The 26,350-nt window shown below is 39.6% G+C and overlaps 2 protein-coding genes across 10 annotated transcripts; both read left to right on the top strand.

Annotated features, from left to right (window-relative positions):
- Nucleotides 1-739: 739 nt before the first annotated feature.
- On the top strand, nt 740-25,827 carry LOC142397745 (protocadherin alpha-C2-like). Of its 9 annotated transcripts, none has more exons than XM_075481343.1 (3): nt 740-3,105; nt 22,935-22,970; nt 24,127-25,827. In XM_075481343.1, the coding sequence occupies exons 1-2, from the start codon at nt 811-813 to the stop codon at nt 22,944-22,946; spliced, it is 2,307 nt and encodes a 768-aa protein (XP_075337458.1). In that variant the 5' UTR covers nt 740-810; the 3' UTR covers nt 22,947-22,970; nt 24,127-25,827. The 9 variants fall into 9 exon arrangements, with proteins under 9 accessions (XP_075337458.1, XP_075337455.1, XP_075337451.1 ...); XM_075481340.1 differs by lacking the exon at nt 740-3,105 and adding an exon at nt 3,112-6,939; XM_075481339.1 differs by lacking the exon at nt 740-3,105 and adding an exon at nt 10,373-13,494.
- Nucleotides 6,949-10,289, top strand: LOC142397746 (protocadherin alpha-C2-like). Its single transcript, XM_075481344.1, has one exon. The coding sequence runs from the start codon at nt 7,804-7,806 to the stop codon at nt 10,216-10,218; it is 2,415 nt and encodes an 804-aa protein (XP_075337459.1). The 5' UTR covers nt 6,949-7,803; the 3' UTR covers nt 10,219-10,289.
- Nucleotides 25,828-26,350: the final 523 nt, after the last annotated feature.

Consider the following 26,350-nt stretch of genomic DNA (forward strand, 5'->3'; position numbering starts at 1 on the left):
GTCGTTACCATTGTTCCTGGTCAAATTCTCCAAATAAAATGCAAGTAATTTGATCATTCTTATCTTGAAAGTTTTTTTTTTCTTTTTCTCTCACATTTTTACCAAGAAATCTACATATTAGTGGCACTTAATAAACAAACTTTTTTTCAGTTATGATTTCGAAGATTTAAACTGATTGGTTTATTCACACGCGATCCATAATATCACATATTACTTTAAAATCTTTGGCAAAAAAAACCCCAAAAACTTTTCTTCACTTTTACATTATTAAAACAAAAATATCACAACAGACACTTACAAACCAAAATAAATGTCTTAATTCATGAAACACACGGAATATATTTAATCGTGAAATAGTTTTCACTTGAAATTTTTCATTATTTTCATTGGAACAACCTTGACAATAACGAAAAGTAGCACTGGAGATCTGAATGGTGGCGCTGTTTTGTTTGCAATGGTCCAGAAAATGACGGCCATGACAACGTTTCCTTGTCATCAAAGCTCATTCGTACACATGGACAGATCCGTGGTACTGAAACGCCATTCCGAAAATAGGACTGCGTATTTTTTCTTTGTCTTATTCTCAGGATACAATTTTTGTCACCTCGTTTGGATCAGTGCTTTTACGGGGGAAACATCTATGAAAGTAAAAATCAGTTTTTAATAATTTGAACTGCTGTTTTCCTGCACACAAAAATGAGTCCCCCTGCAACAAAGGAGTCTTGGGAAAGGTATGTGCTATTCCTTATTGTTTTAACCTTCGTTCGCAACGTATCGACCTCAGTGACTCATTACTCCATTCCCGAAGAGATGAAAGAAGGATCGGTTGTCGCTAACCTCGCAAGTGATCTCAGTCTAGACGTCACAACACTGAAAAAAAGAAAGATGCGCCTTGATATTATCGCCAACAAGAAATATTTGGATGTGAATAAAGAGACTGGTGAGCTTTATGTTGTTGAGAAGATTGACAGAGAACACGTATGCACAACTAAATGGTCATCGTCATGCTATCTAAAGCTTGAAGTAACATTAGAAAACCCATTGCGGATCTTTAACATAGAATTAGAAGTATTAGACATGAACGACAACGCCCCACAATTTCGAAGAGACGCAATACATTTAGACATATCTGAAGCAACACAAAACGGAGAGAGATTTTCTCTTAGTAATGCAGTTGATCCTGATGTTGGGTCGAACTCAGTTAAAACGTATCATCTGAGTAAAAGTGAATATTTTAACATTGAGGTTCAGACTGGACGAGATGGCTCGAAATTCGCCGAATTAATCCTGACAAAGAAACTAGATCGGGAGCAGCACGCTGTTCACAATTTGATTCTCACAGCTGTAGATGGAGGGACTCCTGCTCGTTCTGGTACTGTTAGCATTATTGTTCACGTTTTGGACACAAATGATAATTCACCTACATTTGACGAAGCTATTTATAATGTAAGCATAATGGAAAATGTTCCTATTGGGAATCTAGTTATTGATCTTAATGCAACAGACTTAGACGAAGGCTCAAATTCTGATATATCTTATTCCTATAGTTTATATACATCAGAAAAAACACAAGAAACGTTTTATCTGAATCCTAAAACAGGTGAAATTACTGTCAAAGGAATGTTGAACTATGAAGATTTCAGGATTTATGATATGGAAGTTATAGCAACAGACAAAGGTGCCAACAGTTTATCTGGACAATGTACCATAAAGATTCTAGTTGAAGACATGAATGACAACCACCCAGAAATATCTATTAAATCCTTTCAGAGTCCAGTCAGTGAAAATATAGAGTTAAACACAGTGATAGCTGTAGTTAGTGTCGGTGATAAAGACTCAGGTGACAATGGAGTGGTTGATCTTCATATTCCACATCATATGCCTTTCAAACTGAGGGAGTCCTCTGATAACTATTATGAATTAGTGGTGTCAGAGCCATTAGACCGTGAGAAGGTCCCAGAATATGACATCACTTTCACTGTCACAGACAGAGGTTCTCCTCCTTTATCTGACAATGAAACTATGACTTTAGAGCTGCTGGATGTTAATGACAATGTGCCACAGTTTGCTCAGTCATTTTATCCAATACGTGTGATGGAGAATAACGCACCTGGGGCCTTGCTCAGCTCACTCACTGCGTTTGACCCTGACCTCCATGAAAACCAGTATCTAGTTTACTTCATCGTAGAAAAAGAGATCGCCAACACCTCCATGTCCATGCTGTTCTCCATCAATCCAGAGAACGGTAATCTGTACGCACTGAAAACTTTTGACTATGAGATTGAGACAGAGTTTCTTTTCCACATCGAGGCCAGAGACTCTGGCTCTCCTCCACTCAGCAGTAACGTGACCGTCCACATCATTATTGTGGACCAGAATGACAACGCTCCAGTGATTGTTTCTCCGTGGCGTGCGCACGGCTCGCTGGTGGAGGAAAAGATCCCCAGATCCACTGATAAAGGCTCCCTTGTTGCCAAGGTGATAGCTTTAGACACAGACTCTGTGCACAACTCTCGGATTACTTACCAGTTTCTACAGGTTACTGATGCCACCTTGTTCAGTCTGGACCAATACAACGGAGAGATCCGGACTATGAGGATGTTCAGTTACAAAGATTCGCGCCACCACAGACTGGTTGTTGTTGCCAAGGACAACGGGGAGCCTGCTCTCTCTGCTACAGTCACCATCAAGCTGTCCACAATGGAGACTGTCATGAAGGCCTACTCTGACATGACTGAGGTTCCTCTGGAATATGACATCTTTTCAGATCTGAACCTGTATTTGGTCATCGGTCTGGGCTCTGTGTCATTTCTCCTGCTGATCACCATATTGGTCACCATCGTGATCAAGTGTCAGAACCCCAAACCCAGCAAAGCGGCTCCACCCAGCAGGAACAGTGTGATCAGTGAGAGGAACTCCACCATTGCAGACTCCACTCTGGTCTCCAACGATGCCTACTGGTACAGTCTGTTTCTAGCAGAGACCAGGAAAGGAAAGATGGTGGTTAGACAGCCTATGCCAAAAGGCTCCAGATACATCGTGTCCAGTTTACCAAGAGGGACAGGACTGACTGACACCAGCGACTCAGCAGCGTCTACCCTGCAGGTGAGACATTTCTATTGATAAAACACCTTCATAAGGTGTAATAAAATATCTGAGCCCTTCGAATTTATTTAGAAACAACATAATGTATTTAAACCTTGCACTCCTGAATTTACAAACCTTTGTCGAATATGCTTGCCTTTGTCCAAAAACACACATGTACAACACACATTTTTGTCTTGTGTGTAAAAAAGGCTTTAATTGTCTTTTTCATATGTAATTTCATATTGTTAAATTTTTTAAGTTAAAAGGATGTTCTGTTTTATAATCAAATTTCATGTAAACCACCCAAATCTTATTCAGCTTCATATTGCCATTTGTTATTCTCTTTTATAGATTTGAATGACTTAGCATCACAAATAATTATGACAGTCAGAAATGTTAGAAGAAAACACATAAATATTCACAGGATAAAACAAAATAAGTAAGTGGACATATGCCTACAACTAAAACAACCTCGTTGTGAGAGAAAAAAAATATCCTGAAAAAAAGTGCACAAAGCAACCAAATAATATGTTAAAAAAAAACGTAAACTTTGCGAAAGTAGAATACTGTACTAGATGTTATAAGTCTAGGAGACCCTTGAATTATAACACTGAAACCTATTTCAACACACATCAATCTTAACATTTTGACCATCAGCCTACTTTAGATCCCCCACCCCCTTTTTTTTTGTAACCAAATCAGCAATGACCAATCAGTGAAGGCACATAGAACACCTGAAGGTAACATGATGTTTGCAACAGGTGTTTTTTTGCCCCTTGGGTTGTTGGGTCGGTTCTTTTGGGTTAGTTTTTTTTTTCCCCACAGATGATATCAGATTAAACCAGTTTGATATTTGGGGAGTTTGGAGGCTGTATGAAACCTTCAGACAAATTTATATGTATTTTGAGACCTTATCAAGCAGTTTCTGTGGGGCCCACTGCTGTCTTGCTGGGAAGGCTTCGACTGTAATAAACGAGTGCTGTTGGCTTATGGGAGAGTACGAAAGGTCTGTAAAATTATTTAGGAAGGTTAAGGAGTATTAAAGTTAAATTCAAGTGAACAGGATGCCGGTTTCTCTGAGAAATAAATTGAATTGTAACTGGATGAGCAGTGTTACTCATTTCACCTGTCAGTGGTTTTAATATTGTGGCAGATCGGTTGTTTATAATAAATAGTGATGAGACGGTCGGTTTCAAGCACACTGAGGCGCTGTTCCCCAGCCCGACATGCAATCATGACGTGACAATCCTCATGACAGCCTTCATTAGAATGAAATGAAGAGGATGTGGAGTGAACAGCTGCTGGTTCTGAATGCATTAGATTTTGTTAGATGGATCAGCTTGCTTAAACAATTGTTTCGGGGAATTTACCTTATGCCTTGGTTTTGGTCAGAATCCTACATGAAAAGGTTTTAAATTACACTGAAGAAAACAAAGATCCGAGGCAAAAATGGAGGGTTTTATCTGCTCTGGACACTGGGCAAGGTATGTCTCGACAATTCTTCTCTTCGTTGTTACTCTGAATTCTACGTCAGCTGTAACACACTATTCTGTTCCCGAAGAACTCGAAGAAGGCTCTGTCGTTGCAAATCTCGCTGGAGATTTGGGACTCGACGTGAAGACATTAGTCGAACGGAACATGCGTTTAGACATCATTGGCAATAGGAAATACCTGGATGTGAACAAAGAAACAGGGGAGCTGTACATTGTTGAGCGAATAGACAGGGAGTCTCTTTGTCCTGCAAAGACATCTTGTTATGTGAAAATGGAAGCAATAATCGAAAACCCTAAACGGATATTTTACATCGAATTAGAAATAATGGATATAAATGACAACGCCCCACACTTTAGAAGAGACACGATAGATTTAGATATATCAGAAGCTACACAGGCCGGTGAACGTTTTTCTGTGAGCAATGCAGTTGATCCAGACGTGGGTGCTAACTCCGTGAAGACATACCAGTTGAGCGAAAGTGATTATTTCACAATAGAGATACAAACGGGAAGGGATGGCTCAAAATTTGCTGACTTGATATTGAAAAAAAGTTTAAACCGAGAGCAGCGAGCTGTTCATTATCTAATACTAACAGCTTTAGATGGTGGTATGCCGTCTCGTTCTGGTACAGCCAGCATAATTGTTAATGTTCTGGATACAAATGACAACGCCCCTTCATTTGAACGAGAGAGTTACCAAATTAGTGTATTAGAGAATTCTCCAATTGGAAGTTTGGTCATTGATCTCAATGCGACAGATTTAGACCAGGGCATAAATTCAGAGTTAATATATTCGTTTAGTTTGTATACATCGGAAAAAACACAAGAAACGTTTAATTTAAATCCCACCACTGGTGAGATAACTGTAAAAGGCTTGTTAAATTACGAAGATTTCAGGATATATGACATGGAAGTAATTGTAACTGATAAAGGTATCAGTGTATTATCAGGACAGTGCAAAATTAAAATTGTGGTTGAGGACATGAATGACAACCATCCAAAAGTTTCCATCAAATCATTTCAGAGTCCAGTCAGTGAAAACATAGAGTTAGACACAGTGATAGCTGTAGTTAGTGTCAGTGATAAAGACTCAGGTGACAATGGAGTGGTTGATCTTCATATTCCACATCATATGCCTTTCAAACTGAGGGAGTCCTCTGATAACTATTATGAATTAGTGGTGTCAGAGCCATTAGACCGTGAGAAGGTCCCAGAATATGACATCACTTTCACTGTCACAGACAGAGGTTCTCCTCCTTTATCTGACAATGAAACTATGACTTTACAGCTGCTGGATGTTAATGACAATGTTCCACAGTTCGCTCAGTCATTTTATCCAATACGTGTGATGGAGAATAACGCACCTGGGGCCTTGCTCAGCTCACTCACTGCGTTTGACCCTGACCTCCATGAAAACCAGTATCTTGTTTACTTCATAATAGAGAAAGAGGTCGCCAACACCTCCATGTCCATGCTGTTCTCCATCAATCCAGAGAACGGTAATCTGTATGCACTGAAAACTTTTGACTATGAGATTGAGACGGAGTTTCTTTTCCACATCGAGGCCAGAGACTCTGGCTCTCCTCCACTCAGCAGTAACGTGACCGTCCACATCATTATTGTGGACCAGAATGACAACGCTCCAGTGATTGTTTCTCCGTGGCGCGCGCACGGCTCGCTGGTGGAGGAAAAGATCCCCAGATCCACTGATAAAGGCTCTCTGGTTTCCAAGGTGATAGCCTTAGACACAGACTCTGTGCACAACTCTCGGATTACCTACCAGTTTCTACAGGTTACTGATGCCACCTTGTTCAGTCTGGACCAATACAACGGAGAGATCCGGACTATGAGGATGTTCAGTTACAAAGATTCGCGCCACCACAGACTGGTTGTTGTTGCCAAGGACAACGGGGAGCCTGCTCTCTCTGCTACAGTCACCATCAAGCTGTCCACAATGGAGACTGTCATGAAGGCCTACTCTGACATGACTGAGGTTCCTCTGGAATATGACATCTTTTCAGATCCGAACCTGTATTTGGTCATCGGTCTGGGTTTTGTGTCATTTCTCCTGCTGATCACCATATTGGTCACCATCGTGATCAAGTGTCAGAACCCCAAACCCAGCAAAGCGGCTCCTCCCAGCAGGAACAGTGTGATCAGTGAGAGGAACTCCACCATCGCAGACTCCACTCTGGTCTCCAACGATGCCTACTGGTACAGTCTGTTTCTAGCAGAGACCAGGAAAGGAAAGATGGTGGTTAGACAGCCTATGCCAAAAGGCTCCAGATACATCGTGTCCAGTTTACCAAGAGGGACAGGACTGACTGACACGAGTGACTCAGCAGCTTCCACTTTGCAGGTATGAGAAAGGTGTTACAAACTCCTGTGTATTTCTTCACCATGTTCGTAAAACACACCAATTTCAAGTAGGTTTGCATATGACATCTTTTGGTATTAAAACTGTATTATTTTCAGAAAAGATTTAACCACTGTGCACAGCCAAAATCTGAAAACTTTTAAAAAAGCATAGCATTTATGAATTATTGGTTAAAAAGAAGTTGAAGTTATTGCCATTTTATTTCATTTTCAGTTTCTAATATATTGTTTTACTTCAGCAGAAATATTTGACAATTTCTTCATTTCAAAACATTAATAGGAAACTGCGGGAACTGCATCACTTTCTTCAACATATTTCAATAATATTACTGATATGTTGGAGCATCAAACTCAAACTTAAATGGAAAGCTTGCCAAAATACTGTTCTAATCGTAAGTCATTAAAATAGGTCCAAAACCATGAACAACTATTCAAGCAATTATGTCCAGAAACAGTACAATAAAGAATAGAATATGGAATTTTAACTCTTTCATAAACCACAATAAAAAATCAACGTTCAACAAAAATCTATTATTTAGTGGGAGAATTTCTCTAAATAAAATGTAATTATTCATCTTTTACGAGGTGCCAAGGCTTTAAAACAACTAGTCATGTCGCTGCTCTCCACAAAAACTCCCTCTCAGTTGAAGTCATCGTTGTAACGACAGTTCATTGGAGGCTAGGTAGGCAGACATATTCCCGGCAAATCTCCACCGATAACAGTCAAAATTGTTTTTCTTCGAAGTAGCTCCGTGACCTTCATCACAGAATATAAGAAATACTTCCCTTTGCATCGCTGCATATCAAATTTCAAGAGGTTAAACAAGGAATTTATTTTTTGTACTCCATGGCTCGCCTTATTCTTCATCTTTCCTGGAAAGGGTATGTCTCAGTATTTTTCTGTCTCTCTGCCATGATGGACTCGTTATATGCGGTCACCCATTATTCTGTACCGGAGGAAATGGATGAAGGCTCTGTCGTTGCGAATGTAGCAACTGATTTAGGATTAGATGTGAGGAGTCTGAGTAAGAGAAAAATTCGCGTGGACGTTGTAGGCAACAAGAAATATATTGATATTAACAAAGACACCGGAGAGCTCTTTATATTGGAAAGGATCGATAGAGAGTTTCTTTGTCCCCTGAAGACAACTACGTCCTGCTTTCTTAAATTAGATGCTACAATTGAAAATCCGATACGTATGTTTAACATAGAGGTGGAAATTATGGATATTAATGATAACGCTCCGCATTTTCGAAGGGGGACAATGCATTTAGACATCTCAGAATCAAGCCCCGTTGGAGAGAGATTTTCACTGAACAATGCCGCAGACTCAGATGTTGGAACAAATTCTGTTAAAAATTACCATCTGAGCGCAAGTGAACATTTCTCGATTGAAATTCAGACCGGGAGAGATGGGACGAAGTTTGCTGACTTGGTTCTCAAAAAAGCTTTAGACAGAGAACAGCAGGCTGTTCATAATCTAATTCTCACTGCTGTGGACGGTGGAGTTCCCACGCGCACAGGTACAGCGAGCGTCATTGTCCGCGTGCTTGATGTGAACGACAACGCCCCTTCATTTGACAAAGACAAGTACGTTATAGATGTCATGGAAAACTCTCCAATTGGTAGTCTAGTCATCAAACTAAATGCTACTGACTTAGATGAAGGGGCAAATTCTGATATTATTTATTCATATAGTTTATACACGTCAGAAAGAACACAAAAGATGTTCAACTTAAATCCAGGAAATGGTGAAATCAGAGTGAAGGAAATGATAAATTATGAAGATTTTAAACTGTATGAGATGGAGGTTATAGCCAGTGATAAGGGCCCTAACTCTTTATCTGGACAGTGCAAACTAACAATACAGGTGACCGATATGAATGACAATCATCCAGAAATTTCCATCAAATCCTTTCAAAGTCCAGTCAAAGAAAATGTGGCCACAGACACAGTGATAGCTGTAGTTAGTGTCAGTGATAAAGACTCAGGTGACAATGGAGTGGTTGATCTTCATATTCCACATCATATGCCTTTCAAACTGAGGGAGTCCTCTGATAACTATTATGAATTAGTGGTGTCAGAGCCATTAGACCGTGAGAAGGTCCCAGAATATGACATCACTTTCACTGTCACAGACAGAGGTTCTCCTCCTTTATCTGACAATGAAACTATGACTTTAGAGCTGCTGGATGTTAATGACAATGTGCCACAGTTTGCTCGGTCATTTTATCCAATACGTGTGATGGAGAATAACGCACCTGGGGCCTTGCTCAGCTCACTCACTGCGTTTGACCCTGACCTCCATGAAAACCAGTATCTAGTTTACTTCATAATAGAGAAAGAGATTGCCAACACCTCCATGTCCATGCTGTTCTCCATCAATCCAGAGAACGGTAATCTGTACGCACTGAAAACTTTTGACTATGAGATTGAGACAGAGTTTCTTTTCCACATCGAGGCCAGAGACTCTGGCTCTCCTCCACTCAGCAGTAACGTGACCGTCCACATCATTATTGTGGACCAGAATGACAACGCTCCAGTGATTGTTTCTCCGTGGCGCGCGCACGGCTCGCTGGTGGAGGAAAAGATCCCCAGATCCACTGATAAAGGCTCTTTGGTTGCCAAGGTGATAGCCTTAGACACAGACTCTGTGCACAACTCTCGGATTACCTACCAGTTTCTACAGCTGACTGATGCCACCTTGTTCAGTCTGGACCAATACAACGGAGAGATCCGGACTATGAGGATGTTCAGTTACAAAGATTCGCGCCACCACAGACTGATTGTTGTTGCCAAGGACAACGGGGAGCCTGCTCTCTCTGCTACAGTCACCATCAAGCTGTCCACAATGGAGACTGTCATGAAGGCCTACTCTGACATGACTGAGGTTCCTCTGGAATATGACATCTTTTCAGATCTGAACCTGTATTTGGTCATCGGTCTGGGCTCTGTGTCATTTCTCCTGCTGATCACCATATTGGTCACCATCGTGATCAAGTGTCAGAACCCCAAACCCAGCAAAGCGGCTCCACCCAGCAGGAACAGTGTGATCAGTGAGAGGAACTCCACCATTGCAGACTCCACTCTGGTCTCCAACGATGCCTACTGGTACAGTCTGTTTCTAGCAGAGACCAGGAAAGGAAAGATGGTGGTTAGACAGCCTATGCCAAAAGGCTCCAGATACATTGTGTCCAGTTTACCAAGAGGGACAGGACTGACTGACACCAGTGACTCAGCAGCTTCTACTTTGCAGGTATGAGAAACGTGTTACAAACTCCTGTGTATTTCTTCACCATGTTCGTAAAAGACACCAATTTCAAGTAGGTTTTCATATGACATCTTTAGTCAAACTGTATAATTTTCAGAAATAATTCAACCACTGTGCACAGCCAAAATCTAAAGAACTATAATTTTAACTTTAAAAAAAACATAGCATTTATGAACTATTGGTTAAGAAGATATTGAAGTTATTGCCTTTTTATTTAATTTTCAGTTTCAAATATATTGTTTTGCTTCAGAAAAAATATTTGAAAATTTCTTAATTTCAAAACATTAATAGGAAACTGCGGGAACTGCATCACTTTCTTCAACATATTTCAATAGTATTACTGATATGTTGGAGCATCAAACTCAAACTTAAATGGAAAGCTTGCCAAAATACTGTTCTAATCGTAAGTCATTAAAATAGGTCCAAAACCATGAACAACTATTCAAGCAATTATGTCCAGAAACAGTACAATAAAGAATAGAATATGGAATTTTAACTCTTTCATAAACCACAATAAAAAATCAACGTTCAACAAAAATCTATTATTTAGTGGGAGAATTTCTCTAAATAAAATGTAATTATTCATCTTTTACGAGGTGCCAAGGCTTTAAAACAACTAGTCATGTCGCTGCTCTCCACAAAAACTCCCTCTCAGTTGAAGTCATCGTTGTAACGACAGTTCATTGGAGGCTAGGTAGGCAGACATATTCCCGGCAAATCTCCACCGATAACAGTCAAAATTGTTTTTCTTCGAAGTAGCTCCGTGACCTTCATCACAGAATATAAGAAATACTTCCCTTTGCATCGCTGCATATCAAATTTCAAGAGGTTAAACAAGGAATTTATTTTTTGTACTCCATGGCTCGCCTTATTCTTCATCTTTCCTGGAAAGGGTATGTCTCAGTATTTTTCTGTCTCTCTGCCATGATGGACTCGTTATATGCGGTCACCCATTATTCTGTACCGGAGGAAATGGATGAAGGCTCTGTCGTTGCGAATGTAGCAACTGATTTAGGATTACATGTGAGGAGTCTGAGTAAGAGAAAAATTCGCGTGGACGTTGTAGGCAACAAGAAATATATTGATATTAACAAAGACACCGGAGAGCTCTTTATATTGGAAAGGATCGATAGAGAGTTTCTTTGTCCCCTGAAGACAACTACGTCCTGCTTTCTTAAATTAGATGCTACAATTGAAAATCCGATACGCATGTTTAACATAGAGGTGGAAATTATGGATATTAATGATAACGCTCCGCATTTTCGAAGGGGAACAATGCATTTAGACATCTCAGAATCAAGCCCCGTTGGAGAGAGATTTTCACTGAACAATGCCGCAGACTCAGATGTTGGAACAAATTCTGTTAAAAATTACCATCTGAGCGCAAGTGAACATTTCTCGATTGAAATTCAGACAGGGAGAGATGGGACGAAGTTTGCTGACTTGGTTCTCAAAAAAACTTTAGACAGAGAACAGCAGGCTGTTCATAATCTAATTCTCACTGCTGTGGACGGTGGAGTTCCCACGCGCACAGGTACAGCGAGCGTCATTGTCCGCGTGCTTGATGTGAACGACAACGCCCCTTCATTTGACAAAGACAAGTACGTTATAGATGTCATGGAAAACTCTCCAATTGGTAGTCTAGTCATCAAACTAAATGCTACTGACTTAGATGAAGGGGCAAATTCTGATATTATTTATTCATATAGTTTATACACGTCAGAAAGAACACAAAAGATGTTCAACTTAAATCCAGGAAATGGTGAAATCAGAGTGAAGGAAATGATAAATTATGAAGATTTTAAACTGTATGAGATGGAGGTTATAGCCAGTGATAAGGGCCCTAACTCTTTATCTGGACAGTGCAAACTAACAATACAGGTGACCGATATGAATGACAATCATCCAGAAATTTCCATCAAATCCTTTCAAAGTCCAGTCAAAGAAAATGTGGCCACAGACACAGTGATAGCTGTAGTTAGTGTCAGTGATAAAGACTCAGGTGACAATGGAGTGGTTGATCTTCATATTCCACATCATATGCCTTTCAAACTGAGGGAGTCCTCTGATAACTATTATGAATTAGTGGTGTCAGAGCCATTAGACCGTGAGAAGGTCCCAGAATATGACATCACTTTCACTGTCACAGACAGAGGTTCTCCTCCTTTATCTGACAATGAAACTATGACTTTAGAGCTGCTGGATGTTAATGACAATGTGCCACAGTTTGCTCGGTCATTTTATCCAATACGTGTGATGGAGAATAATGCACCTGGGGCCTTGCTCAGCTCACTCACTGCGTTTGACCCTGACCTCCATGAAAACCAGTATCTAGTTTACTTCATAATAGAGAAAGAGATTGCCAACACCTCCATGTCCATGCTGTTCTCCATCAATCCAGAGAACGGTAATCTGTACGCACTGAAAACTTTTGACTATGAGATTGAGACAGAGTTTCTTTTCCACATCGAGGCCAGAGACTCTGGCTCTCCTCCACTCAGCAGTAACGTGACCGTCCACATCATTATTGTGGACCAGAATGACAACGCTCCAGTGATTGTTTCTCCGTGGCGCGCGCACGGCTCGCTGGTGGAGGAAAAGATCCCCAGATCCACTGATAAAGGCTCTTTGGTTGCCAAGGTGATAGCCTTAGACACAGACTCTGTGCACAACTCTCGGATTACCTACCAGTTTCTGCAGCTGACTGATGCCACCTTGTTCAGTCTGGACCAATACAACGGAGAGATCCGGACTATGAGGATGTTCAGTTACAAAGATTCGCGTCACCACAGACTGATTGTTGTTGCCAAGGACAACGGGGAGCCTGCTCTCTCTGCTACAGTCACCATCAAGCTGTCCACAATGGAGACTGTCATGAAGGCCTACTCTGACATGACTGAGGTTCCTCTGGAATATGACATCTTTTCAGATCTGAACCTGTATTTGGTCATCGGTCTGGGCTCTGTGTCATTTCTCCTGCTGATCACCATATTGGTCACCATCGTGATCAAGTGTCAGAACCCCAAACCCAGCAAAGCGGCTCCACCCAGCAGGAACAGTGTGATCAGTGAGAGGAACTCCACCATTGCAGACTCCACTCTGGTCTCCAACGATGCCTACTGGTACAGTCTGTTTCTAGCAGAGACCAGGAAAGGAAAGATGGTGGTTAGACAGCCTATGCCAAAAGGCTCCAGATACATTGTGTCCAGTTTACCAAGAGGGACAGGACTGACTGACACCAGTGACTCAGCAGCTTCTACTTTGCAGGTATGAGAAACGTGTTACAAACTCCTGTGTATTTCTTCACCATGTTCGTAAAAGACACCAATTTCAAGTAGGTTTTCATATGACATCTTTAGTCAAACTGTATAATTTTCAGAAATTATTCAACCACTGTGCACAGCCAAAATCTAAAGAACTATAATTTTAACTTTAAAAAAAACATAGCATTTATGAACTATTGGTTAAGAAGATATTGAAGTTATTGCCTTTTTATTTAATTTTCAGTTTCAAATATATTGTTTTGCTTCAGAAAAAATATTTGAAAATTTCTTAATTTCAAAACATTAATAGGAAACTGCGGGAACTGCATCACTTTCTTCAACATATTTCAATAGTATTACTGATATGTTGGAGCATCAAACTCAAACTTAAATGGAAAGCTTGCCAAAATACTGTTCTAATCGTAAGTCATTAAAATAGGTCCAAAACCATGAACAACTATTCAAGCAATTATGTCCAGAAACAGTACAATAAAGAATAGAATATGGAATTTTAACTCTTTCATAAACCACAATAAAAAATCAACGTTCAACAAAAATCTATTATTTAGTGGGAGAATTTCTCTAAATAAAATGTAATTATTCATCTTTTACGAGGTGCCAAGGCTTTAAAACAACTAGTCATGTCGCTGCTCTCCACAAAAACTCCCTCTCAGTTGAAGTCATCGTTGTAACGACAGTTCATTGGAGGCTAGGTAGGCAGACATATTCCCGGCAAATCTCCACCGATAACAGTCAAAATTGTTTTTCTTCGAAGTAGCTCCGTGACCTTCATCACAGAATATAAGAAATACTTCCCTTTGCATCGCTGCTCACCAAATTTCAAGAGGTTAAACAAGGAATTTATTTTTTGTACTCCATGGCTCGCCTTATTCTTCATCTTTCCTGGAAAGGGTATGTCTCAGTATTTTTCTGTCTCTCTGCCATGATGGACTCGTTATATGCGGTCACCCATTATTCTGTACCGGAGGAAATGGATGAAGGCTCTGTCGTTGCGAATGTAGCAACTGATTTAGGATTAGATGTAAGGAGTCTGAGTAAGAGAAAAATTCGCGTGGACGTTGTAGGCAACAAAAGATATCTTGATATTAACAAAGACACCGGAGAGCTGTTTATATTGGAAAGGATCGATAGAGAGTTTCTATGTCCCCTTAAAACAGCTACGTCCTGCTTTCTTAAATTAGATGCTACAATTGAAAATCCGATACGTATGTTTAACATTGAGGTGGAAATTATGGATATTAATGATAACGCTCCGCATTTTCGAAGGGGAACAATGCATTTAGACATCTCAGAATCAAGCCCCGTTGGAGAGAGATTTTCTCTGAACAATGCTGTGGACCCCGATGTTGGAACAAATTCTGTTAAAAATTACCATCTGAGCGCAAGTGAACATTTCTCGATTGAAATTCAGACCGGGAGAGATGGGACGAAGTTTGCTGACTTGGTTCTCAAAAAAGCTTTAGACAGAGAACAGCAGGCTGTTCATAATCTAATTCTCACTGCTGTGGACGGTGGAGTTCCCACGCGCACAGGTACAGCGAGCATCATTGTCCGCGTGCTTGATGTGAACGACAACGCCCCTTCATTTGACAAAGACAAGTACGTTATAGATGTCATGGAAAACTCTCCAATTGGTAGTCTAGTCATCAAACTAAATGCTACTGACTTAGATGAAGGGGCAAATTCTGAAATTGTTTATTCATATAGTTTGTACACGTCAGAAAGAACACAAAAGATATTCTACTTAAATCCAGGAAATGGTGAAATCAGAGTGAAGGAAATGATAAATTATGAAGATTTTAAACTGTATGAGATGGAGGTTATAGCCAGTGATAAGGGCCCTAACTCTTTATCTGGACAGTGCAAACTAACAATACAGGTGACCGATATGAATGACAATCATCCAGAAATTTCCATCAAATCCTTTCAAAGTCCAGTCAAAGAAAATGTGGCCACAGACACGGTGATAGCTGTAGTTAGTGTCAGTGATAAAGACTCAGGTAACAATGGAGTTGTTGATCTTCATATTCCACATCATATGCCTTTCAAACTGAGGGAGTCCTCTGATAACTATTATGAATTAGTGGTGTCAGAGCCATTAGACCGTGAGAAGGTCCCAGAATATGACATCACTTTCACTGTCACAGACAGAGGTTCTCCTCCTTTATCTGACAATGAAACTATGACTTTAGAGCTGCTGGATGTTAATGACAATGTGCCACAGTTTGCTCAGTCATTTTATCCAATACGTGTGATGGAGAATAATGCACCTGGGGCCTTGCTCAGCTCACTCACTGCGTTTGACCCTGACCTGCATGAAAACCAGTATCTAGTTTACTTCATAATAGAGAAAGAGATCGCCAACACCTCCATGTCCATGCTGTTCTCCATCAATCCAGAGAACGGTAATCTGTACGCACTGAAAACTTTTGACTATGAGATTGAGACAGAGTTTCTTTTCCACATCGAGGCCAGAGACTCTGGCTCTCCTCCACTCAGCAGTAACGTGACCGTCCACATCATTATTGTGGACCAGAATGACAACGCTCCAGTGATTGTTTCTCCGTGGCGCGCGCACGGCTCGCTGGTGGAGGAAAAGATCCCCAGATCCACTGATAAAGGCTCCCTGGTTGCCAAGGTGATAGCCTTAGACACAGACTCTGTGCACAACTCTCGGATTACCTACCAGTTTCTACAAGTTGCTGATGCCACCTTGTTCAGTCTGGACCAATACAACGGAGAGATCCGGACTATGAGGATGTTCAGTTACAAAGATTCGCGTCACCACAGACTGATTGTTGTTGCCAAGGACAACGGGGAGCCTGCTCTCTCTGCTACAGTCACCATCAAGCTGTCCACAATGGAGACTGTCATGAAGGCCTACTCTGACATGACTGAGGTTCCTCTGGAATATGACATCTTTTCAGATCTGAACCTGTATTTGGTCATCGGTCTGGGCTCTGTGTCATTTCTCCTGCTGATCACCATATTGGTCACCATCGTGATCAAGTGTCAGAACCCCAAACCCAGCAAAGCGGCTCCACCCAGCAGGAACAGTGTGATCAGTGAGAGGAACTCCACCATTGCAGACTCCACTCTGGTCTCCAACGATGCCTACTGGTACAGTCTGTTTCTAGCAGAGACCAGGAAAGGAAAGATGGTGGTTAGACAGCCTATGCCAAAAGGCTCCAGATACATTGTGTCCAGTTTACCAAGAGGGACAGGACTGACTGACACCAGCGACTCAGCAGCTTCTACCCTGCAGGTATGGGAAAAATAAACACCACAAGATAAGTGTATTCATCCATTTAAATTAGTGTGTAAACGAAAAATAATCAAAAAATATTTTACCTCACCATAGTACCATTATTTATCATTTTACAAAAAAGTATCAACTTCTGTTTATTCTGAAAATGCACTTGAGTGACTAAACACTCCTTGAAAAAACATTGTTTAGTAATTACCATTAACACACATTTGAACAAAAAAGGAAAAAAAGGAGATCATTTAAACATTATTGAGTTCATTAGCAATTTCCAATTCTCCTGATAAATTAAGCGTCAGTATAAAATTACTTGAGAAGACATCAAACTCCTCAGTGTCAGAAACCCAAACCTATAAGTTTATTCCATCTACATGAGTCCATCATGGGCCAAAATTGAAAAGACTTTCAATAAGAACTGATATAAGTGGCATGATCAGTGCATTTTGGTATTGAAACATAAAATAGATATGTTTATGTGGAAATCAATTTCTGTGACATCTCAAAGAGAGCAAAGATGCTGACATTGTCAATCCCTTTCAACATTTTCCAAAATAACTAAAGAAAATTAATAATTTCACTTGTTCCTCAGAGCACAACTTAAAGATTATTCTCTGCAAAAGGATATAGGAAGGAGTTGGATTAATGATGGGTACACATTCTAGTGAAATTAGATCACAGTAAATTTGTTCAGCTCAGACTGAGTGTAACAAAGCCAGGGTGACTACGTGAATAAGTTCTGACATTGAAGCACAGAAGTAACAGAATGATGATATGTGTTAGAAACACTGTAAAAAGGTGTGGAGACTACATTTATAGGGGGCAGCTTTTGGATATACTAAAACACTGGCTGACTAGACAGCTCACAGTCTGCAGCAGGTTGAGAGTGAATCAATATTTCAGTATGACATTGATTCAAAGCACACTGCTAACATCACACAAGAGATTGTAAAGAGGAAAACAAAACAACAGCTGTGACCTGCCCACATATGTCACCCAGCAGCTGAATTCAACACAGAACCATAGGTGTGTTTTAGAGAGCTACATGACCTCACTAGTAAAATAGAGGTGAAAAAAGCTTTCTCTGAAAAATAACAAAAGCTATTTAGAGTTTTGAGCAACACTGGTCTCCTCCGTGCTGAAAAGACTTCAGTTTGTCATCAAAACATCAAATTGAACATACAGTGTACTGGAAAAGATTAATTTCAGTTATGAAAAGTGTGTTTACTTTTGTTGCTTATAGTTTGTACCTTTGGGCTTGTATCTTCAGTGTATCTAAATAGTTTTTAGCTGTAACAACATATACCATCCAGGTCAACTTTGGGTTAGGGCGTTACTTCAAGGTGATAACATTTTGACTCACTTCAGATTTGAGTGATCTTACAAAGGTTTGAACTCAAGTGACCACAGCCAATTCATAGTGCTGCTGAGACTCATTCTGCTTTCAGGGATGGTGAATTTGGGCTTTTTCTTCACTTTTAAAAGTTATTTATGTATTAAATGTTTAAGAAAAGAAAAACACTTCTAAAATGAAGGAAGCACTGCAAGTTGTGCATATTAACACTGTGTTAGTTTGGCATTTTAAAAGTTACTGTAAGCAAGTTTTTTATTAAATCTTCACGTATTTTTATGAACATTTTAATAAGAATTTTCATTATCTCTATTTTTTCTTTCCTAAATATATTTTTATTGTTGTTTGAGCCCATATCTAATTCAATTCATTACTCTTCTAGTTTTGGAAAGATAAATGCACAATCACAGTTATGTCATAAAACTTTTAAAACAAAGTTATAACAAACAGACCTTAATCACCTACTTGCTCACACACATAACCACACCCACAACAGAGACAGTTTTTACACCATCCCTCTCACCGCTTACTCCGTGTGTAAAACTCACGAAGTAGGAAGGAAAGCGGACGGGCTGACAAAAACTACCCTGTAACAAACAGATACAATCTGTACCACCAGTGACTAAAACGAGTGATACATTCATATGGAAATAAAAGCATGTAATGAGTGACTAATATTTACGTCCCATTCCAAAAATGCAAACGTCAGCAGATGGTTTATTTCTCCTTTGTTGAATGGTTATCATAATACACTCATTTTCTACGATTTTTGAAATACAATTTTGTCTGTTTTGAAAAGTTTGAAAACGGCTATTTTCACCGCTAACCAGCTGAACTGTACGTTTCTTGATGACGTCATCGTCATCGCGATAGCTTCCGCTGAGGAGGAGTCTGTGTGTCTTGCTAACTGCACGTCATTACTGAGGAAGAAACGTCCAACTGAACAGTCCCCGTTTCGAATTTGCACACAACATAAAGACGATTCATCCTCGTTTTCGTACACGCCGTCACGTCACATTTATAATCTGGACGATAACACAACCTGTGAGACAACAATCCACGATGGGGTACGTTTACCTATTTCTCTGTCTTTCTGCCACCCTAAACTCGGTATCTACTGTCACCCATTATTCTGTTCCCGAAGAAATGGAGGAGGGATCTGTCGTTGCAAATATAGCGTCTGATTTGGGATTAGATGTGAGGACTTTGAAGACAAGGAAAATGCGCGTGGACGTTGTTGCCAATAAGAAATATCTCGATATCAACAAAGACACCGGAGAGCTGTTTATTTTGGAAAGGATTGACAGGGAGTCGCTGTGCCCATTAAAAACCTCATACTGCTTTCTTAAATTAGATGCTACAATTGAAAATCCAATACGTATGTTTAACATTGAGGTGGAAATAACGGACATTAACGACAACGCTCCTCATTTTCGAAGAGGAACAATGCATTTGGACATCTCAGAATCAAGCCCCGTTGGAGAGAGATTTTCACTGAATAATGCTGCAGACCCAGATGTTGGAACAAATTCTGTGAAAGATTACCACCTCAGCTCAAGTAGTCACTTTGAACTCGAAATTCAGACCGGGAGAGATGGATCAAAGTTTGCTGACTTAGTTCTAAAAAAAGCTTTAGAAAGAGAACAGCAGGCTGTTCATAATCTAATTCTCACTGCTGTGGACGGTGGAGTTCCCACGCGCACAGGTACAGCGAGCATCATTGTCCGCGTGCTTGATGTGAACGACAACGCCCCTTCATTTGACAAAGACAAGTACTTTGTAGATGTCATAGAAAACTCTCCTATTGGTAGTCTAGTCATCAAACTAAATGCTACTGACTTAGATGAAGGGGCAAATTCTGATATTATTTATTCATATAGTTTATACACGTCAGAAAGAACACAAAAGATGTTCAACTTAAATCCAGAAAATGGTGAAATCCGAGTGAAGGAAATGATAAATTATGAAGATTTTAAACTGTATGAGATGGAGGTTATAGCCAGTGATAAGGGCCCTAACTCTTTATCTGGACAGTGCAAACTAACAATACAGGTGACTGATATGAATGACAATCATCCAGAAATTTCCATCAAATCCTTTCAAAGTCCAGTCAAAGAAAATGTGGCCACAGACACGGTGATAGCTGTAGTTAGTGTCAGTGATAAAGACTCAGGTGACAATGGAGTGGTTGATCTTCATATTCCACATCATATGCCTTTCAAACTGAGGGAGTCCTCTGATAACTATTATGAATTAGTGGTGTCAGAGCCATTAGACCGTGAGAAGGTCCCAGAATATGACATCACTTTCACTGTCACAGACAGAGGTTCTCCTCCTTTATCTGACAATGAAACTATGACTTTAGAGCTGCTGGATGTTAATGACAATGTGCCACAGTTTGCTCAGTTATTTTATCCAATACGTGTGATGGAGAATAATGCACCCGGGGCCTTGCTCAGCTCACTCACTGCGTTTGACCCTGACCTCCATGAAAACCAGTATCTAGTTTACTTCATAATAGAGAAAGAGATTGCCAACACCTCCATGTCCATGCTGTTCTCCATCAATCCAGAGAACGGTAATCTGTACGCACTGAAAACTTTTGACTATGAGATTGAGACGGAGTTTCTTTTCCACATCGAGGCCAGAGACTCTGGCTCTCCTCCACTCAGCAGTAACGTGACCGTCCACATCATTATTGTGGACCAGAATGACAACGCTCCAGTGATTGTTTCTCCGTGGCGCGCCCACGGCTCTCTGGTGGAGGAAAAGATCCCCAGATCCACTGATAAAGGCTCTCTGGTTGCCAAGGTGATAGCCTTAGACACAGACTCTGTGCACAACTCTCGGATTACCTACCAGTTTCTACAGGTTACTGATGCCACCTTGTTCAGTCTGGACCAATACAACGGAGAGATCCGGACTATGAGGATGTTCAGTTACAAAGATTCACGTCACCACAGACTGATTGTTGTTGCCAAGGACAACGGGGAGCCTGCTCTCTCTGCTACAGTCACCATCAAGCTGTCCACAATAGAGACTGTCATGAAGGCCTACTCTGACATGACTGAGGTTCCTCTGGAATATGACATCTTTTCAGATCTGAACCTGTATTTGGTCATCGGTCTGGGCTCTGTGTCATTTCTCCTGCTGATCACCATATTGGTCACCATCGTGATCAAGTGTCAGAACCCCAAACCCAGCAAAGCGGCTCCACCCAGCAGGAACAGTGTGATCAGTGAGAGGAACTCCACCATCGCAGACTCCACTCTGGTCTCCAACGATGCCTACTGGTACAGTCTGTTTCTAGCAGAGACCAGGAAAGGAAAGATGGTGGTTAGACAGCCTATGCCAAAAGGCTCCAGATACATTGTGTCCAGTTTACCAAGAGGGACAGGACTGACTGACACCAGCGACTCAGCAGCTTCAACTCTTCAGGTACAAATGACTAAGAACTTATTTGTGGTAGAAAATAAACCTAGAATATTTTATCTACATTCGACATTTGCTTTACAATGTTTGCAGTGTCTTTCATGTACAAAGTTCTGCTCTTAGTTAACTAGAAAGACATTTCCAGTGCACAAAACTGATATTATTGAGAAAAAATAAAACATAAACAAGCTAAATAAATAAATCCAGTCTCTGCAAAAAAATAAAAAAAATAGATAAAAAAAGTTATGATAAAACTCTACAGAGTATAAATCCACATAATGCTTGGCTCTGTTTTACACTTGTAGTCCTTATACGTTTAATGTGTGTGTGCATGTGAGTGGGTTGTTCAGACAATTGTTGACCATTAAACACCCTTAACAACAAAGTGTCCTGTCATCTAGACTCACTGTAAAGCTGTAAAAACACTGGTATATTTTGTTTGACTCTCTCTCTTTTTTTTTTTTTTTACAGATATTAACGGAAAATGCAATTATCTCAACTCTAAATATTGTCTTCAACATTCAGTGAACTGTTCAGCAGAAAAGTCAATAGTTGGTCCTACTGTGTTATGACAATTTATTCAACTTTATATAAACAGAAAGGAAAATCATCACTGAAGCAACAACAATAATCACTAGTAGTAAACACCATAAAGAAAATAAAAGATGAGTGGTTATGCCTTTTTTTTTCTTTGAATATGCTTGGGTAACTTTTTCAACAGAAACTGCCTCAGAAATATGTGGCATGCACATGTGTGAAATGTTGTGTTTCACTGTAAAGCGTACATGCAGGAAAATTCAAGTTTGAAAAAAACAAACAATAGAAGCATTATTAACAAGGTGTTTTAAGGCCTTTGACCATCATTTAATTCTACTCCTAATAATCTGTTTATGGTTCTGTCATGCATTTTCCACTGTTCTTACTGAAGTCTCAATACTCCGTCGTTTGATATTTTTTATCAATGATGGAATAGAAAAGGTGTACGTCGCAGTATTTCAGTACACATGAACTTTTAAACTTTGGAAATGTATATGGGCTTTTGCTGTTCTGCACTGTTTTAACTTTTCATTTTCCAGAATGATTTTTTCTTCTTCTAATGTAGGTTGTGACCATGAATATCTATCTATCTATCTATCTATCTATCTATCTATCTATCTATCTATCTATCTATCTATCTATCTATCTATCTATCTATCTATCTATCTATCTATCTATCTATCTATCTATCTATCTAGGTAAGTATATATGCTGATGGATAATTCTGAGTTTGTACGATTTTTCACAATTAAAATTTTATTCATAGTGTCTCCACATCAACTCTGTAATGCACTGTCCTGACCATTAAATTGCTTGTTTTTGTTTTCTTCCCCCACTAAAGTACCCTAAATGAGGAAAGTCCGCTCAGCAGCTGGAGGTATGCAGAGTCCTCGCCCGAGATAACCTTTTATGGATTATATTGCTAACTTTAGTGTTTAACTGTTTCCTGTGTTTGTTTTGTAAGTTGATGTTTATTAGGATTATTATTTTGTCTTGTTTAATTTCTCTTGTAGAAGGAGAATGTTTTTAATTGCAAAGCCTCTCACATTTCACATCACGTGCAGTTTTGCCGGGTCCTCTATTAATTCTTCCTGCCTCTATGTGGTTAGCTGTTACTGACATTACAGTCTCAACTTTAAAGAATGATAAAATAAACTGACTGTACAATCTAAATAACACACTGTTAACACCACATTTGTCAGTATTTCAGGATTATGACCCCTTCCCCAAATGTTTTTAAACTTTTTTGATAGTTGCTTCAATGTAAAGACAGAATGAGCTTGAATGACCTCAGAGAGGTGATAAATTGTGGTCTTGCAGACAGTTGAGCAAACATGGTGATTCATATTGAGTGGTATCAAAAGAGAATTCCTGTCCTAGTGACTGCTTTTGATGAAAAGAATGTATGAAAATGAATCTGAGCCAAAGTCTGTATCCAAGGCTCAGATAAAATTCTTCTTGTGTTCATAATATCGACATTTGCTGGCTTTGCTTCTCACAATCTGGCCTTTGCTCTTAATGGGAAGAAAATATTTGTCTTTAATAGAATCACCATGTTCTCAAAAGGATGCAGTGCATGTAAATATTAATCTGTGTTCATCCCCTTACTGACCCGTCACTTCTATATTAGGAATACAAGCTATCTTTGAATGTTATTCAGTAAGTACGACTGTGCTGTTTCTGTCCTCTTCACAGAATGACACTTCTGAACACGAATGACAGTATTTCCTTTAGTTTGAATTGTGACCTAATTCTCTGTGCAGGACAGGCGCAAAGAGAAACCAGTCACCCAGTTACCTAGCAACTACTTTCCTTCACATAATTTTCAAGCATGGTGTTCATTTATAGACCTGCCAGATCCCCAATACATGTTCAAGGACCTGCCCTATCCCACCACCCACTCTCTCTGTCCTCTGCCTGAAGCCCCTGTCTGAACGACAGACGTCGGCTGCATGAGATGTGTCAGTTTGGCCAGTCACAAGGCTCTCAGTGCTCTGGTTCCTTTCTTTGTTTAATTCTCGTCTCATTTGCAGGCATCCACCACCAGCAGCAGCAGTTCCACATGAGGCAGCACCTCCAGCTGTGTGCAGTATTGACGCTAACAGGAAGAGCTTCTTGCAAGAAAGGAGGAACTTTCTATAAAAAACCACTCCCACACATCGATCCTGTTCAGTCTGGTCCTGGTTCCTCCATCTATGTGTAACTGTCATGCTATTACACCAATTAACCGCGGTGACAAATTTACAAACAAGATCTTAACCCTTTAGTTGTTCGAGTACATTGCCAGCTGATCAACAACCCCTCTATGTCGAGTCATTGTGCATGATGAGACTGCATGGCTTCAATTACACTTCAAGATTGCTGAAGATTTTGAGAGGAAACGCTCAAATAAGCACCACTGCACTGAATATAAAGAAGCAACAACAAGGACTCTTAAGAGTGGACAAAAAAAATGTGTAAATTCCTTTTGGAGACATTTTTCCTCTCTGAAAAAGGAACACATGTTGGATATTACATTTTTAACCCTATGCTCTTTGTCTTGCTCCATAACAGCATTGATGTATGATATAAGTAACCTAAAGAGAAAAACAGCACAATTAACTAAATGTCAAAAAAGCACCAACTCACAATATTAAAAAAAAGAAGCAAAGTGGAATCAGTATTTTATAAGTGTGTTAGCTTTTAGTAGTTTTGTTTTGTACTTGACTTTGTGTTTTATAAGTGAGGTATATGAATGAGAGCCAAGTACATCAAACATACAAGTAGATAAGAGTGGGGCTTTAGTCATCTTGCCTTTCAGTTGTTTCTGCATGAAATAATCAAAGTGCTTTGATAGCTTTAGATATTTTATGACATTAAACATATCATTTTTCTGCTATTAAGACTAGTATTTCTTATCTTTTTCGCACTAGATTTAAGATTACATTTTAATGGGACCAGAATGAAGAACTACAGTGTTTAGTCTCTATCTTTTCCTGTGTTCAGCATGAACAACATAAAGACAATTCTATGGATTCACATAGTTAAGTTTACTAGCAGGTGAAACTTAAATCTACAGTGTGCTTGAATGTGTTGTCCATTTGGACACTGCTGGAGAGTGATTCTTAGAGTTTGAACACAAGTGAACACAGTGAGTCTTTCAGAATAGACGGCTGTGTCTTTATGATAACTGTATATACTCTACAAACACCAATATGTACTGTCACTTTTTATTTTTGAATCTGGATTCACTCTGGATGTTTCTTATTTCTTATCTGTTCTGCAGCTGTGTAACTTTTTGAAAATTCAGAACTAAACATGAACATTTATTGCCTACTTTACAATATCGAAGCAACTTAACTGTGCTTGTGTATATTGCTGACTGCTGTACGTGTCATATCCAACACATATAATGAGATACAGATGTAACTGACTTAATTCATATGTTTGTCTGTAAAATGCCTTTCATTTTAAGTATCAGTGCTTTAGCAACTCTTCTATGTGAACATAATGATGTGCCATCTGACTCATGATTCACTCTCTATGTGAAAGAATCTCACAATCATGTAGTCAAACTTACTAGCACAGCTCACACTGCATCTGTTGTAACAAGTTGTAATGTCCTGCAGCCAAACATATACAGTAAGAGTACAGTTTTACTTACATGGTGCAATGTTTTGTCAGCTGTGTATTGTTGGTTGATTGTATGCTATGGTCTGGTCTGTAAGAACTATTAAATACAAAAGCAAATTCAATGATGACCTTGTTTTCTAAGTCAAATGTATAACATTCCTTTAGGATACCAGCACTGTTTTATAAGGAGTTTTTATTCTAGGGCATGTCAAAGGAAATGTGTGTTGACTAATTAATAGATAAGATCAAATGATCTTGATCATTTAAAGTTAATCCAAAATTTTGATGACATTGTTAAAATATCTTAGTTGAAGGGCTAATTCTCTTCATTATTATTTATGTTCTTAACTTTTCATGCTAGTTACCCAACTGACTTAAATTTCACTGAAGCAACTTTTTAATTCAACTGATGTTGATGTCTCATTTCTAAGATTATATTTATATGTACAGTGCGGATAACAAAGGAACAATCTGGATTTGTTGGCTTTGCTGATTAAGTGGCTTTGTAGAACTTAGGAACATAAATAGTTCAGATTGTAGCTCATATAGAGAACTGCCTCAGGAAGGATTGCACTACAAGCTTGCATTACATTATGCGATGATGTAACATGTAAAGATTGTTCTGGTTGTTACATTTTAACGTGG

Source organism: Odontesthes bonariensis, chromosome 13, assembly GCF_027942865.1.
Source record: "Odontesthes bonariensis isolate fOdoBon6 chromosome 13, fOdoBon6.hap1, whole genome shotgun sequence".
In the NCBI taxonomy this organism is placed as follows: Eukaryota; Metazoa; Chordata; class Actinopteri; order Atheriniformes; family Atherinopsidae; genus Odontesthes; species Odontesthes bonariensis.